This window comes from Hyperolius riggenbachi, chromosome 12 (assembly GCF_040937935.1).
Source record: "Hyperolius riggenbachi isolate aHypRig1 chromosome 12, aHypRig1.pri, whole genome shotgun sequence".
Classification (NCBI taxonomy): domain Eukaryota; kingdom Metazoa; phylum Chordata; class Amphibia; order Anura; family Hyperoliidae; genus Hyperolius; species Hyperolius riggenbachi.
The window spans coordinates 142,080,540-142,096,699 of NC_090657.1; the positions used below are offsets into that span (position 1 = coordinate 142,080,540).

At 45.0% G+C, this 16,160-nt stretch overlaps 1 protein-coding gene across 12 annotated transcripts in view; it reads left to right on the top strand.

The window, feature by feature from the left end:
• PTPRT (protein tyrosine phosphatase receptor type T) overlaps nt 1–16,160 on the top strand; it is an 852,204-nt gene that overhangs the window by 633,366 nt on the left and 202,678 nt on the right. For all 12 annotated transcript variants that reach the window (XM_068262870.1, XM_068262859.1, XM_068262860.1 and 9 more), the window contains exons 9-12: nt 4,286–4,395; nt 4,539–4,740; nt 7,606–7,708; nt 8,972–9,245. In XM_068262870.1, the coding sequence (XP_068118971.1) occupies nt 4,286–4,395; nt 4,539–4,740; nt 7,606–7,708; nt 8,972–9,245 (689 nt within the window). The remainder of the gene's footprint in view (nt 1–4,285; nt 4,396–4,538; nt 4,741–7,605; nt 7,709–8,971; nt 9,246–16,160) is intronic.

The window sequence follows — 16,160 nt, forward strand, 5'->3', positions numbered from 1 at the left end:
AAATACGATAACTTTATAAGTAATAAAAAGTAGGAAAACTCATTTTTATTGAATGTTATGTCAGAGTTTCAGACCACTTTAAAGGACTACCGAGGCGAGGGGGTAAAACAGATTATACTCACCTGGGGCTTCTTCCAGCCCATAGCAGCCATCTGAGCCCTTCGCCGTAGCCCGTGATGATCGCGACTCCGCCAGCGGGTCAAGTCTTCTGTGCCTGCAAAGGCATTCATGCCCAGGCACAGTATGCACCAGATGATGTGGACATGCGTGCATGAATGCTCGTGCAGACGCAGGAGACCCGACCTCTCGGCGGGGTGGCGATCATCACGGGCGGCCAGCGGTGCAATGCGGAAGACCGGGGCTGCGGCGAGATGGTCAGACAGCTGCTATGGGCTGGAAGAAACCTCAGGTGAGTAAAATCTGTTTTACCTCCGTCCCTCGGAAGTACTTTAAGGACTGAAGTGATAAGACAACACTCTCACTATGAAAACTTATCACTACACCTTAATGAGGCAGGCTTCCTTAGTGAATCAACACTGAAAATACTGATCGATGTGTGGTGGTAAGTTTTCACTTGCCTTATCACCAGCATGATCTTAGTGAATTGAGGCCATTGTGTTTTTACCACTGACTGTAAGCACAGAACAGGCTGGACTATATAAAGCAAATTATCTGCTGAATAAAGAGATCTAAACATATTATTTATACACATGCTTTTCCTAGTAATAAATCTGAGATTGTAACTGGAGCAAACCTAACCTTTCAAAGTAAACCTATAAACCAGCAATTGAACTTTGCACATGTCATGAGCAGCTGCAGGCAGCAACACTTTTATCACTTTGCTTAAGGCATATGGTTAATGAATGAAGACATAAATAAAATCCTCTGGCTGTGCTCCTGATCATGTGATTAACGCCTAACAAGATGCATGCTGGGAGTTTTGCCTGAGGAGAAGCTATAGGGAGCAGCACCTAGTCTCTGCTTCCTTACAGCTCAGGAGTTGATGAAGGCTGTAGCAGAGCTTTCTTCTGAATATCCAAGCAAATAAAACTGGAACAAAGATGCAGTAATTGCAGACAACCTCTCATCTTCATCCATTATGTTAAACAAGGAATCTGTTCGATATGGCCCCAGATGCATCACCGACTAATTAGAAGTCATCTTTTCTACATAGTCAATAATCAAAGCAATGTACAGGATGTTGATGTCCTTCTGAAAATGCTAGGCTCTTATGCTGGTCCTCTGACTTTAGTACCTGTTAAATCATTGAACTAGAACAAGTAGGCAGTGACTGAAAGCCAAGCATGTTGCTAGCGGGTTAGATCCGGGGCACCGACCCTAGTTCTGTTGCCATGGTGCCCCGAATATGTTTGTTCAGGGCACCACCAGGTCAGCCCCTGCCGCATACATATTACCTCCTCCACAGCTCTGCCTCCAGCATGCTGCCGTTGTTTGTGTCTTCACACATAGTTGATGGCTGAAGAGGAGGCAATATGTATGCTCTGTCTCAGCAGCCAGGCCACGAGGGAAGGAGGAGGGGCACTGTACTCGCCGCCCAGGTAGGCCACAATTACAAATGGGGGGCAGGGACCAGTGTTACCATCCCACCCCACCACGCAGCACCCTCCATCTCCACCCAGTCCCAGCAGCACCTACCAATCCCACCCAGTCCCAGCAGCGCCCACCACATCCACCCAGTCCCAGCAGCACTGCCCACCCAGTCCCAGCAGCACCCACCAAACCCAACAAGTCCCAGCAGCACCCTCCAAGCCCACCTAGTCCCAGCAGAACCCACCAAGCCCACCCAGGCTCAGTCCCACCCTCCAAGCCCAGTTAGTTCCTGCAGCACCCTCCAAGTCCTCCCAGTCCCAATAACACCCTCCAAGCCCACCCAGTCTCTGTAGCACTCTCCAGGCTCACCCAGTCCTAGTAGCAACCTTCCACTCAGCAGCAACCTCCAAGCCCAACAAGTCCCAGTAGCACCCTCCAACCTCACCCAGCAGCATCTTCTTACTCCACCTAGTCCCAGTGTCCCCCTCCAAACCTACCCACTGTCACCCTCCAACCCCAACCAGCGGCACACTCTCACCCAGTGTCACCCTCCCACTTCACCCAGTAGTACCCTCCCACTCAGTGTCATACTCCCACCTCCCCTAGCAGCACCCAGTGTCACCATCCCACCCTACACAGCAGACAGCAGCACCCAAAGTCACCCTCCTACCCAGCAGCACCCAAATTCGCCCTCCTACGCAGCAACAACTAGTGTCAGCCTCCCACCCAAAAGCACCCAGTGAGGGAGAAGATTTATGTCTGAGGTAACATTTTCTGCCTCTTATATATGTGGGGTAATGTGTGTGCATTTCACAAGTATTGGAGGCAATGTGTGCCTCATTTCACATGTTTGCTTTAGTTCATGTGTGGTTGGTAACATTTGCTGCTTTTCAACATGTGTAGGAGGTAGAGTTTGCAGCACCTCATATTTGCTGCATTTCATGTGTTGGAGGTAATGTTTGCTGCTTTTATCTGATGGTTAAAGTGGCTGCATTTGCTACTTTGGGGTTATTGCTGCAGGATTTGGCCTTTTTCTGTTTGGTTAACACTGTCCAATTTGAGTTACGGCGTTACATTACAATTCACTCCCATTTTATGCTGTGCCGCAAATATCTTCTTCCCTCCTTCTGCTTTTCTCCCCCCCCCCCCCCCCTCCTTCACTGTCTTACCCCTTATCTCTCCTCTGATGCTCTCTACTTTTCCTGCTCTCCCCCATCTACCCTCAAAATTGAATCACCCCAATCTTGAGATTAGAAACTAACCTAAAGCTAGCCATACATGCATCAGTTTTTCTTGCAGGTTAGATTGTTATAATCGAATCTGTGGTTATTCATGAGCTGCAACAATCGTAATTTTGATCAAATTGCAATCGAAATATGATCTGACTAAACAGTCAATTGTGGTTTATTGGATGTGGCAGTAGATCCACAGCCCATAGCACTGCACTGTATGAAACAGTGCAATGCTGCAGGTTAATAGATTTTAAATAGATTTCAGAAGTGTCACTATGTAACAAGTTAGAAGCAGTCCATGTTCTTTAACCCCTTCCCGCTGGATGTCAGCCTCACCACTGAGAGTTTCACAGCCAGTGGAATGAGTCCGAGGAGGAAGCAGCCCAGGAACATGCTCAGCAGAGCATCACCGTCAGCCAGGTTGATGCTCTTAAAGGGGTTCTGTGGTATTCTAAAAATCAAACAAGCTGACACTTACCTGGGGCTTCTATTGGCCCCCTGCAGCGGTAATGTCCCGTGCCGTCATCCTCCGATCACCCGTTCCCCGCCGCCGGTCCTGGTGTATTCCCGCTAGTGATTACACTGCAGCTGCGGGACCGTGGCCACGCCCGTGCTTGCTCCTGCGCCCGTCATCAAGAGCTTACTGCGCAGGCGCAGTACAAGAAAACTTCGTACTGCGCCTGCGCAGGAAACTCCCGATGACGCGAGAGGGACCGAGCACTATTCAACTGTTTAGATGAATATTGAATCCGCACCAACAGCGGGGAATGGGTGACGGCGCGGGACATTACCGCTGCAGGGGGCCGATAGAAGCCCCATGTCAGTGTCAGCTTGTTTGATTTGTAGTATACCACAGAACCCCTTTAAGTTACACTGCTGCTAGGTTCATACTCCCAAGTAGAGTCATCCTTAAGTAATGAACCTGAGCATTGCCAGCTTCCTCACCTCTACCACCAAAAAGTGGCAAACAATTCACTGGTGGTATTGTGATGATTACCATTATGCATCCTTCACATGCTAGTAATCATAATTTAAATATGACTGCTGCTTCTCCACTTAGACCTGTATCTGTGTCTCTCCTCCTGCAGGTTTGTGGCACCATTCTGCCTCCTATGATTATGCATACGGTCATGTGGCACAATAAACCATCGCTGAGTGACTGACCCATCTGATGCAGCTCCTAGCAGAGCAGCAGGATTGCATTGCACTCTATTAGTTATCATCCCTTCTTTCAGGGGTCCTGCCTGGTACACATTTCAACTATGATTGGCATCACTGACCAATTTTACCACCTCCATGTGGTATGAAGGTTTACCTACACAATCTTCTCATAGTATTCCATATCTGTTGACCCAACAAAATACATGGAGGTAGTAAAATTGGTCCGTGATTGGCCAATAACAATTAAAAGTGTGTACCGGGCTTTACACTTCATTAGTGATTTAACTTGACAGAATTCTATTGGTTGGTGGATTAATGATTCGGTCTCTCTACCCCCTCAGTGCCTGGCCCTATCCCTTTGGAGTCCATACAGGGAGGACCTTTTGAAGAGAAGATTTACCTACAGTGGAAGGCTCCAAATGAGACAAATGGTGTGATCTCCATGTATGAGGTATTATCCAAATGAACATGGTCAAACATGGTCATACCCTGTACACATAATGTCAATGTTGATCCACTTATGAGACAGTTGTGGATCAGTCACCTAACTTGTACCTCATTGCCAGTTTACCCCTTTATGTCTCTCTCCTGCAGATCTCCTATAAGGCTGTGGGCTCTCTAGACCCTAGTGCAGATCTTTCAAATCAGAAAGGCCGGATCTTCAAACTACGCAATGAAACCCACCATCTATTTGTAGGCCTTTATCCTGGATCCACTTATTCCTTCACTATCAGAGCCAGCACTAGCAAAGGATTTGGACCACCTGTGACCACTCGCATTGCCACAAAAATAGCAGGTGCATACTAATTTCTTTACCATTATGACAGATACTGATTTTGATTTACTATTGCCCTGCCAGCTTCATCATCTGTAGGAACCTGCCTATTTATTGTTTTGCTTGCTTCAAATAGTGCTGGACAGGAAGTCTTTGTAGATTGGGTGGAGCAGAGTAAGAAGTGGGAAGCAAATTACAGCTTTTTTTGTAAGAAGGTTGCGACGCACCTTGATGTTACTGCATTGGGTATTGCACTAGTAGTGGCTGCTCTAGTGAAGTATCGCGGTCACAGTACTTCACAGCAGCGGCCAGCTTTTAAAGGTAACTAAGGAAGGCACGCTACGCTGCAAGAGGAAGCATAGCATGACCCAAGGATTTAAGTTGCGGTACTGGTCATGGAGCTCGCGTTGCTATAGCAAAGCAGCTTCATGAATCAGCCCCAATATATTGTATTTGGAAATAAAGGTGTATTTTTTCAGTTTTGCTTTTCTATTACAATATAATCACTTATTACAAGCCCCTATTTGCAAAAATAACAACAATATACCCTCAAGACATACATTTTAAGAGTCTCTAAGGTAACAATTTGTCTTTTTTTTTTTTCAATGTCCCTTTTTTTTTAATACAAGTGTTTTATTTTGGTAATTATGGGAGGTGAGGTAAACAGTTAATTAATGTGGATTTTATGTATTTTTATTTAATTTTATGTATGTAGGTGTAAATGTACTATTTGGCCACTAGATGTTCCCCCACTTTGTATTCCCATGTACTGTGAACAGTACACAGGAAGTAACTGTGTTCTCATACACTGATTAGTGTACTTATGGGCGGTGACATGGGCGATCGTGGCGAGGTACGTATATCTATGTCCCTAGGACTTTAGAGGAAGTCCTGTTGGGCATAGATATTGCCTCTTCAGGCATAACTAGTTAAGCTGGGGGCCAGCTGTAATTTTACAGATATTCTACTATTGACTTCCCTTACCTATGCCTCACATTGACCTCTGTGACCCTCCACTCTGTTAGTGCGCAGTCAATGCAACGCATCTATCGATCCGGTAAAATTGCTACAGACCCAAACTTGCGGTCAAATCGATGGAAAGGACCAAATTAATCCATTCAAACAGAGCGATGTGAACAGATCTTTTTGATTAACATAGGACCCATTCAGTTAGGGTCCATTCCGTTATGGACCTTTTTTTTGTCCAATGTGAACCGGGCTTAAACACTAAGGGCCCATTTCCACAGTGCCGGTGTGCAAGATGTATGTCAACACTTACAGTGATGTGAAAACGTATCTGAATCGCTCTAGCCATGCCATGCTCAACTATAGGGATTCAGATGCGCAATGTGTATTTTTGCTGCATGGTGTCTAAATTTTTCCCTGTTCCCTGGCATCTGATTTTTCCCTATTGATTTTAATAGGCTGCATTTCCCTGTCTGATTTGGCATGAAGGGAAAAGCAGCGAATCTGACACAGTGGGAATGGGCCCTAACCTGTATAGCTGAGCACTGCAGCTGTCAGCTGATAATGGTACTTGGCTATACTGATACTTGGCTAAACGTGTGCAGCAGCCAAACCCTGGAAAGCCAGAGTTCCGCTACATAATAGTTGGACCCTGGAGCCGATTAGTCACCTCAGCTGCATTAATCACTCGCCGTTTCATAGCCACAATTTACATTGCCGTGTAAGGTGGCACTTTCAGTCCTGTTTCGAGTTCAGTGATTGATTACTGCAGAATAAAAACATCAAAACATCATCATCAGTGAGATTTTTATGCCACCAAACATTCGATTAGATAGAAAAGATTTGATAGATTTCATGGTGGATCCTAATGAAAATCTGTGTGCAGTGTATAGGAGGGAGGGGTGATCTGTTTGCCAGAGTGGGTGGCAAACTTGATGTGTATGGGCACCTTTACTTTCGTTTCTTCCCTTATTCTTTTAGATTGTACTTTCACAAGGTCCTGCAGCATGTTATGTTATAGTTACATAGTTATTTGAGTTTAAAAAATACATATATCCATCGAGTTCAACCAGTATACTACCTCCTATGAATTATGCAGCCATGTCTAGTATTTGCCTTGTATAGTTCTACCAAAGATAATAGGGCTACATAGTTGTATAGGTAAATAATTTTCAGGAATCCTAATGGGACCCTTCTTCTCCAACTATATATGTAAGTGTTTAAAAATGGGTATAATACCTTTTTTAATAATTACTGATGATCACATGATTGCTGCTGCTACCTGTAGTTCCTCAATGATTAAGCATCTTGCCTTGGCTGACCTGTAAAGCTGCTCTGTCTAATCTCCTTTCCACCCACCAAACACACATGCGCACACATGCGCACACATGTACAGTATATACACATAAGAGAAGGGTTGAATGGCAGGCTGGCTAAGGCCCTTTTACGTCCTGATTGGGAGGGGTGGTGAATGGAGGCTCCGCCTCTCTTCACTTTCTGTAAAGCAGTACATATGGGGGAGTTTTAAATCTCTCTAGAAGACAGTGACAGTCCACTATTTTCTGTAAAATGAATGAATTTGTTTCTGTTCTTAAACATTTATGCCTAGAGTGTACTAATTACTTTACTAAAAAATGTTACCTGGACGGGCAATTTATATTAATAATATTTTTGAAAGGATGTTTAATAACCTCATTTATGAGAGTGTGAGGACAGTGGAAAGCGGGTATTGTTAGTGTTCCATTAATTTTGCTTGAGAATCAGTTTTGAGAACATTGTTCTGTCTCTAAAGTTTTACTCTGCTGGCTATAAATAATTTCCACCCGGTTGTTCTTTTATGTATTTTTAAGATTTATCCCCTGCCTGCAGTTTTCTATATTTTTTTAACATCTAACCAAGTTTCTCCACTTCTTTCCTCAGCTCCTTCCCTGACTGATTCTGAAGCGGAGCTGCCTTTGAATGAAACTGAAACTACAATCACTGTTTGGCTAAAGCCAGCCCAGTCTCGGGGAGCGCCTGTAAGGTATGAAAAAAAATCAAACTTTCTCACTTTACTTTTCAGTGATGGGTTCCTCATTAGTGCTCAAACACTTTATGGGGAATTCTGTGCTTTCAACAAAATCCCATACATACTGTACATTTACTGTTTTTGCTTGCCTTATAAAATACAACCTTTTCCTTTTGCAATGCCTAGAGCAGCATCGTCGGTACTCATTGCTTGTAGAGCTACTCAGCAGTTGTACAACAGAGATCTAGGATATGACTTAGCGGCTGTGCAATCAGCAGAAATAGCTTCATGTAATAACTTATACTGCACCTATTGGTGTTGACATGTTCATATTATATGAAGAGGGTAAAACAATTAATGCAAGTAGGTTGTGGTCAAGGTCTCTTTTTAAGTTATTTTAAACACAGTTAAATGGAAGCTGAAGTGAGAGGCATATGGAGGCAGACATATTTATTTAATTTTAAACAATACCAGTTGCCTGGCTGTCCTGCTGCTCCGCTAAGTATAATACATTTAGCCATAGACCCTGAACAAGTATAAACATTAGTCGAGTCTTACAAAATCTGACAAGTTTCAGGTGTGTGGTTCAGACACTACTGCAGCCAACGAGGTCAGCAGGACTGCCAGGCAATTGGTATTGTTTAAAAGGAAGTAAATGTGGCAACCTCTATTACCTGTTTAAAGTTTTTCAAAATAAGGTTTGCAGATAGCTGAAAATAGTTTTTACTATCCTGATGATTGTTCAAGCCCTATTACACTTCCTAAGCAGCAGGGCAGTTGGGAGAGGCCAAAGCTGCCTCCTCTGTCACCTGCCTGTTGGACACATCAATGAACGTTCAATGATTCTGAACAGTCACCGCTAATGCACTGCTCACAACAGTGAATCCAGTTGTTTGGTGCCAGTACGTAGTTCTGCTGGCCACTGTGTGACAACACAAGGAGTAGAGTCATAACTTACTTCCATTGTAAACTCAAGTCAAGAAGTCAGACTACATTGATTTTTTTTCATCAGCGTCTGCAGGAAAATACAAGTGATAACAGATGTGCAAAGGTACCATGGCATGTATCTCTTATTTTACATGTATAAGTGTAATATACCTTTTTTTTACACTTAAGAACCCATGTAGGTGATTGTGAGAGATGGTTAGTAAAACTAGTCGTTTATGGTATTTGTCTTTAAGAAGGTTTACTGTATCTCTATTGTCAGCTTTTATTGCAATGATACCTCTAGACTATTCAGGTTTCTTAAATTGCTGTCCTTTTTTTCTTGTCTGATAGTGTATACCAGCTGGTAGTGAAGGAGGAACGGGCCCAGAGATCCGGGCGGGCTGCAGATAACAGCGGATGCTTCCCTGTACCAGTCAGTTACCGGAATGCCTCAGTCTTGGAGTCCCCTCATTATTTTGCAGCAGAACTGAAACCTGCCCAGCTGGCGGCAACTCAGCCCTTTACCGTGGGAGACAACAGAACCTACAATGGCTACTGGAACCCGCCTCTCTCACCTGTGAAGAGCTACAGCATTTACTTTCAGGCATTGAGCACTGCCAATGGGGTATGTATACCATGCATATACTGAAGGTGATTAAAGTGGTTTCTCTTTATGAACATTTTACCACTTTTGAGCCCTATATGTTCTCCTTGTTAGTTAGCACTTTTGTAATGTAGGCTACCACCATAGCTCTTAGGCACTGACTTTTACAGTGGTAGTTACAGCACAGCTGAGACAGGAACATGAGGTCATGGCACCTGAGATCCATTTCTGATAGTGTGCAGATGTAGGTGCTTTGCTTTGTTGTGGTTTACCTTTTGTCTGGTTCATTTTGTGACATGCTGTTACAATACTTGTGGTCCGCGTTGGTACACGTGCATTGTCCTCCAATGCTGATGCCCAGCATACGTACATGCGCATGGAATGCAGGGCAGCCTCTTATGGCCTTGTGGGTGTCTGGATGTGCATTATGTGAAGGGCGGCACACGCATGTGCAAATTATGGACACCGATCTGACTTTTTAAGGCCTCCTGTGACATCATCCAATTTACCTATTATAACCTGACCTTTCATCCCGTCTTCATGTCTGTTGCTGGCCTCTGCCTGAATCCTGACTACATCTTATCTGCCATCTGCCCTGATATTTTGCCTGGATAGCAAGTTAGCCTTTTCGCCACCTACCTCAATCTTTGCCTTCCTGTAGACCTAGGCTAGCTACCACCTGCTTTATCTTGCTAGACATCTTGACTATGCCATTAACCTCTTTTCTGCAGAATTCCTTGTTCTCTCTGCCACTGGTGGGGCAATCTCTCGGGATGTGACCTGGTGACTATTTGCAGCAAAGCAGTCACACAATAGAATTGGCCGTCCATCAAACCTTGCAGGAAACTGTAAGGAAGACTAGTTGTTACTTAGATTTCATGCTCTGCGAGAACCCATGCTTACTGCTGGGGTCAGGGTTAACAGCATGCCATTTCATCCTGACTAACAAATGCCATGTCTAGGCTGGTAGCTTTGCCAGTGTCTTATGGTAATAAATGTAATGTTTGAGCATTCATATTTTTAGTGTGTGCTTGGCATGGGTGCATCTAATGTGGCAACAGTCACTTGGTGTAGCAAAGTGAACACATTAAGCAAAGTTTCACTATGGGAGAAGAGACCATTGCAGACAGAAAGAACAATCTTCTCTTCTTAACAATACACACCACAGGAAATGCAGATTATCAATAAGTGAGCTCTGTACTTGATACACTTTTGGTGATGACCGAGTAGTAGTCTATAAACGGTGTAGTTTATATTGGAGTCACTAAGTCGCTCCTGCAGGGATCAGCACTTCTTTGGGTGTACCACTAGATCCCTCATGTGCCTCATGCGCTCCCTTTTTACGCCATGCTTTCACCTCTTAGTTTTCATGTATAGTGATGCCTCTCTGATGCTCCATATACCATCCACAAGGCTTCTATACATGATACCAGGTTAGGGATTCAGCACACTCTCTTCTATGAATAGTGCCAAATAGTATTTATCCTGAATATCTTAATAGACAACACTGAAAAGTATTGCAAGAGCTATCATATCCACCTCCTTTGTGAACAGTACTGAACAATACTTATAATCCCTCCCTGTGAACAGTATTATTAATACTCCTCTATGGACAGGGTACAACTGTATTTATTGTATTTATAGCACCGATTTTCTACGTACGATGCTGAAAAGTATTATTGGAGCTTTCAGCATTTCCTCTTGTTTTCACAGTAACGAACAGTATTAATAGGGCAAATTTGGACAGAGGCGCCAGGCAGGTTAAAATGATCTAAAACCAACTAAAAAGGAGGAGTACAGGTGGACTTACCTCCTGAAATGATGGACAATAGAGATTGTTCAAATCGCAAATAACAATTTATTTTGTCACTCCGCAACGCGTTTCGCAGGTACAACCCACCTCATCAGGCAAGGAGTGCAAGCTCAAAAAGGTCCAATAGTGGCAATGCGCATTTTTAGTTGTTTTTCGATCATGTTAACCTGCCTGGCGCCACTGTCCAAATTTGCACAGTATATAGTCCACCTTGGGTGGAGGCGGGGACTCTCCCCTTCTTTCTATCTACAGAGAGCGACTCCTTAAACCTGAGAGGGGTCAGGTTCTAATGCTCCCCACCTGTATTTCAAGTGGTTGCCTATGTGGTAACCCGTGTTTGTGAGTATATCCACATCTGTTAATTATTTTGCCAACAATTGTTAGACTTACTGCACTATATTGGGCTCTCGGTTTTTCTTTTTGTTCCAAGTGCAGTATTAATAGGGCATCCAGCACCAAACCCTCTGTTGACAGTACTAAATAAAACTCATACCAGATGTCTGTACCTCCTATAATACAGGACAGTGATGACCTATATTATAGGCCATACAGCAACAATTCCTACTACAGTATAGACACATATGCCAGTGTTTAGATGGACCAAACAGTGTTTAATTGGGCCACCTCTTTAAATAAAGCTAAACAGTATTAAGATATACTGTATCTTCCAGTTCCACCTCTTTTGTGGAGAGCTCTGAAAAATTAGGTACAGTAATGTCCCGGTTAGCTGGAGCTCAGGCATCCGGCAGTCTCAACTTACCAGCATGACTTGCAGAAGAAAATGGGGGCGTTCCTACCTATGTTTGCTGTGATGCACAGCAGAAGTGACTAATGAATCTGGAAGCGGTTGTTTGACTTCTCAAGCAACTGGTAAGAACACATATGCAGCATCAGGCAATCCCTGTCTGTGCCGGATAAATGAGACTCTACTGTATAGGTACTTTATGAACAGTATGCAAAAGTATTATTAAAGCATTGAGCAGTTCCTTCAATTCATTCTTTGTGGACAATGATGAACAGCACCTCATCTTCTGTGGGAAGTGCCAAATGTCTATGACTTTCAGCACCAGCCTTCTGTGGGAAGTGCCATATGTCTATGGCTTTCGACACCTCCCCTTCTGTGGGCAGTGTCATATGTCTATGGCTTTCAGCACCTCATCTTTTTAGGACACTACCATATTTCTATGGATTAGGGTATCCCGCCAACCTGAACTATCACAAATATTTTCTTTAAACTTTTGTTTTCCATAGCATTTAAAGAAAATGGCTTTTTACTCCATTGTAGCCCCTTACACACTCCTAGATGTTCTGGTTCACCATAAGCTTGCTTAGTACTCTGTAGCTCCACAGAGGAGGAGATACTGTAAGCCAGTGGTGCTCAACCTTTTTTGGCCCGAGGGCCGAACTTCAAATCAAGAAAAATCTCGAGGGCCGGAACACATGCATACAAAATTTCGATGTAAAACTTTTAACGTTTTTCTAGTAACAGTTAACATGGTGTTGGAAATGGAAAGAAAACGACAATATAAGAAATGTTGTACTCACCATTTGATGTACATTTTCTTAATGAGAAGTTTGCGGCTGTTTTTCAGAAACCAATTTCTGGATATTTGGCTCCAAATTTGTAACATTTATTCTTAATACAGAATGAAGATGATCATCTGTGATGCGAGAACGTGTGCCAGTTTTTGCCCTTTTCATCACTGAGAAAGTTTGCTCACAGACATAAGTACTGGCAAAAGTTGTGACCATTTTCAGGCCGTGTTTCCGCAAATTTGGAAAGTCCTGCAGTAGGAGTTCCGCATAAAATTCAGGTAGCAACTTTTCTCTAAACTTGTCCTGCAGCGATGTCTGGCATTGTAACTCAATCAGTTCCAGTTGTAAATCACTTGGTGCAGTGGAAACCTCAACTGAAAATGGGTTTTCAAACAAACGGATTTCATTCTTGAGGCTGTGAAAATCTTCAAACCTTTCTTCAAAACTTTCATTCAGCAGCTTCAAAAGTTGAATCATTTTTCTCCTTGGGAAGGGACTACTCTGTTCTTGTCGCAAGGCAGCGCAGGTTGGAAAGTGCACCAATATTTCTTGTTCTGCTTGTTCTATGAACAGTTGCAATTTAGTTTTAAATGCACTTATGTCTGCATACACATGACAGATAAGTTTGTTTTTGCCTTGCAGCTTGACATTGAGCTCATTCAAATATTCCGTCAAATCGCAGAGAATTGCCAAATCCCACAGCCATGAGGGATCGCCAAGCTCAGGAAGTTGCTTTGATTTTCCAGTCATAAAGATATTGATCTCGTTTCGCAATTCAAAAAAGCGTTTCAATACCCTTCCCCTGCTCAACCAGCGGACTTCACTATGATAAATGACATTTTCGTGTTCTGATTCCATTTCATCTAGTAATTTTCTGAAAGTTCTGTGATTCAGTGCATGGGATCTTATGAAGTTAACAGAGTGAACAACTACTTTCATCACATGTTCCAAATTCAACTGCTTCCCACAGAGATTTTGCTGATGTATAATGCAATGGAGCCCCAATGGTCGAGATCCATTTGATTCGATCACCTTTTGACTTACTCTTGCAACCAACCCATTGTGCCGTCCAACCATGCTTTTTGCACCATCCGTAGTCACTCCTACTAATTTACTCCAGTCTAGCGCAAGGTCATTGATCACTTCTGACACTTCTCTGAACAAGTCTTCACCAGTAGTTGTTCCATGCATGCTCTTCATTGCTGCCAGTTCCTCAGTAATTTCAAACATAGGGGTAACACCACGAATAAATACTAACAATTGAGCAGTGTCACTCACATCTGTAGATTCATCAGCTGCAATTGAAAACATTACAAACTGACTTGCCTTTTTCTTTAGCTGTAGCTGAAGATCGCTTCCCAAATCTTCCACCCGTCTCGTGATAGTCATACGCGACAAGCTAACAGCTTCAATTTCACTCTTTTTTTCCGGGCACAGTTCTTCCACTACAGCCAAGATGCACCTTTTTACACATTCACCTTCAGAAAATGGTTTGGCTTCCCTACTCAATATATGAGCCACTCGAAAACTTGCTCTGACTGCTGCTTCATTCTCTTTTCTTTTTTGATTGAACATTTTTGGTATTCCACCAAGTTCTTCACGCAATTTGGCAATTTTCTGTTCTCTGTGCAAACCAACATATTCATCATACTTAGCCTTATGTTTTGTTTCATAGTGTCGTTTGACATTGTACTCCTTAAACACTGATGCTGTATACTTACAGATGAGACACAATGGTTTATCTTCATGTTGTACGAAAAAATACAAGTTTGTCCACTTCTCTTGAAAATTTCTGCACTCCGAGTGCACCTTCAGCTTTTTACGAACCGACATTGTGCCACTTACAGGGCCTGTAGTGTGCCCGTGTATGTGCAGAGGCAGATTAATGCAGCAATGGTATCAAGAGTCCAGTACGGTACCTGGGTGTATGCACAGGGCAGATATTAATGCAGCAATGGTATCAAGAGTCCAGTACGGTACCTGGGTGTATGCACAGGGCAGATATTAATGCAGCAATGGTATCAGAGTCCAGCCTGTAGTGTGCTGGCTGAGGAGGCTGTCAGCTCTGCTGAGGAGGAACAGAGGCCTAATTACTCACACGTGGCCTGCCTGTAGTGTGCTGGCTGAGGGGGCTGTCGGCTCTGTGTGGGCCTGAGGGGGCTGTCGGCTCTGTGCTGGCTGAGGGGGCTGTCGGCTCTGTGTGGGCCTGAGGGGGCTGTGGGCTCTGTGTGGGCCTGAGGGGGCTGTCAGCTCTGTGCTGGCTGAGGGGGCTGTCGCTTCTGTGCTGGCTGAGGGGGCTGTCGGCTCTGTGCTGGCTGAGGGGGCTGTCAGCTCTGTGCTGGCTGAGGGGGCTGTCGGCTCTGTGCTGGCTGAGGGGGCTGTCGGCTCTGTGTGGGCCTGAGGGGGCTGTCAGCTCTGTGCTGGCTGAGGGGGCTGTCAGCTCTGTGCTGGCTGAGGGGGCTGTCGGCTCTGTGCTGGCTGAGGGGGCTGTGGGCTCTGTGTGGGCCTGAGGGGGCTGTGGGCTCTGTGTGGGCCTGAGGGGGCTGTCAGCTCTGTGCTGGCTGAGGGGGCTGTCGCTTCTGTGCTGGCTGAGGGGGCTGTCAGCTCTGTGCTGGCTGAGGGGGCTGTCGCTTCTGTGCTGGCTGAGGGGGCTGTCGCTTCTGTGCTGGCTGAGGGGGCTGTCGGCTCTGTGTGGGCCTGAGGGGGCTGTGGGCTCTGTGTGGGCCTGAGGGGGCTGTCAGCTCTGTGCTGGCTGAGGGGGCTGTCGCTTCTGTGCTGGCTGAGGGGGCTGTCGGCTCTGTGCTGGCTGAGGGGGCTGTCAGCTCTGTGCTGGCTGAGGGGGCTGTCGCTTCTGTGCTGGCTGAGGGGGCTGTCGGCTCTGTGTGGGCTGATTCCTATTGGAGGAAGGTTCCTGCAATAACCAATGAGGAAGGCTTTGTAACTATCCCAGCGCTACCCGGGGCTGAATACGCAGCACACTCGGGTGTATGCGCGCAACTACTTAGTTGCCGAATGCCGATGCAAGGATAACGGTCTGTAGTACAGACTCTGTACCAATACCACCCGATCCTCTCCCTCCGTCCTCAGCCTATATCCACCCGATCCTCTCCCTCCGCGGGCAGCCTCATATAATCCCCCTGATCCTCTCCCTCCGCGTGCAGCCTCTGTCCTCACCTGATCCTCTCCCTCTGCAGGACACCTCCGCGGGCCACATAAACAGGCCTCGCGGGCCACAAATGGCCCGCGGGCCGTAGGTTGGGCACACCTGCTGTAAGCCATGTAACTCTGGGTGTTCCAAGTCCTATCCCATAGAGCAAATCCAAAACAGTCTGTATGCATGTTGGATTATTGTGGCTATGTATATTTAACAAGCTGACACATCATTGCATTCCATCGGATCTGGAGGTGTGGCTAGCTTCCAGGGACAACAATAGATAATTTGCATATTTCAGCAGTTATGCACTGAGAGACATCTTGGAACCCACTCCAGCCTAAATAGTTGCAAAGGAAACGCTCCTCTCCTCTCTGAACAGTGTCATATTTCTATGGCTTTCAGCACCTCCTCTGTGGACAGTGCCATATTTCTA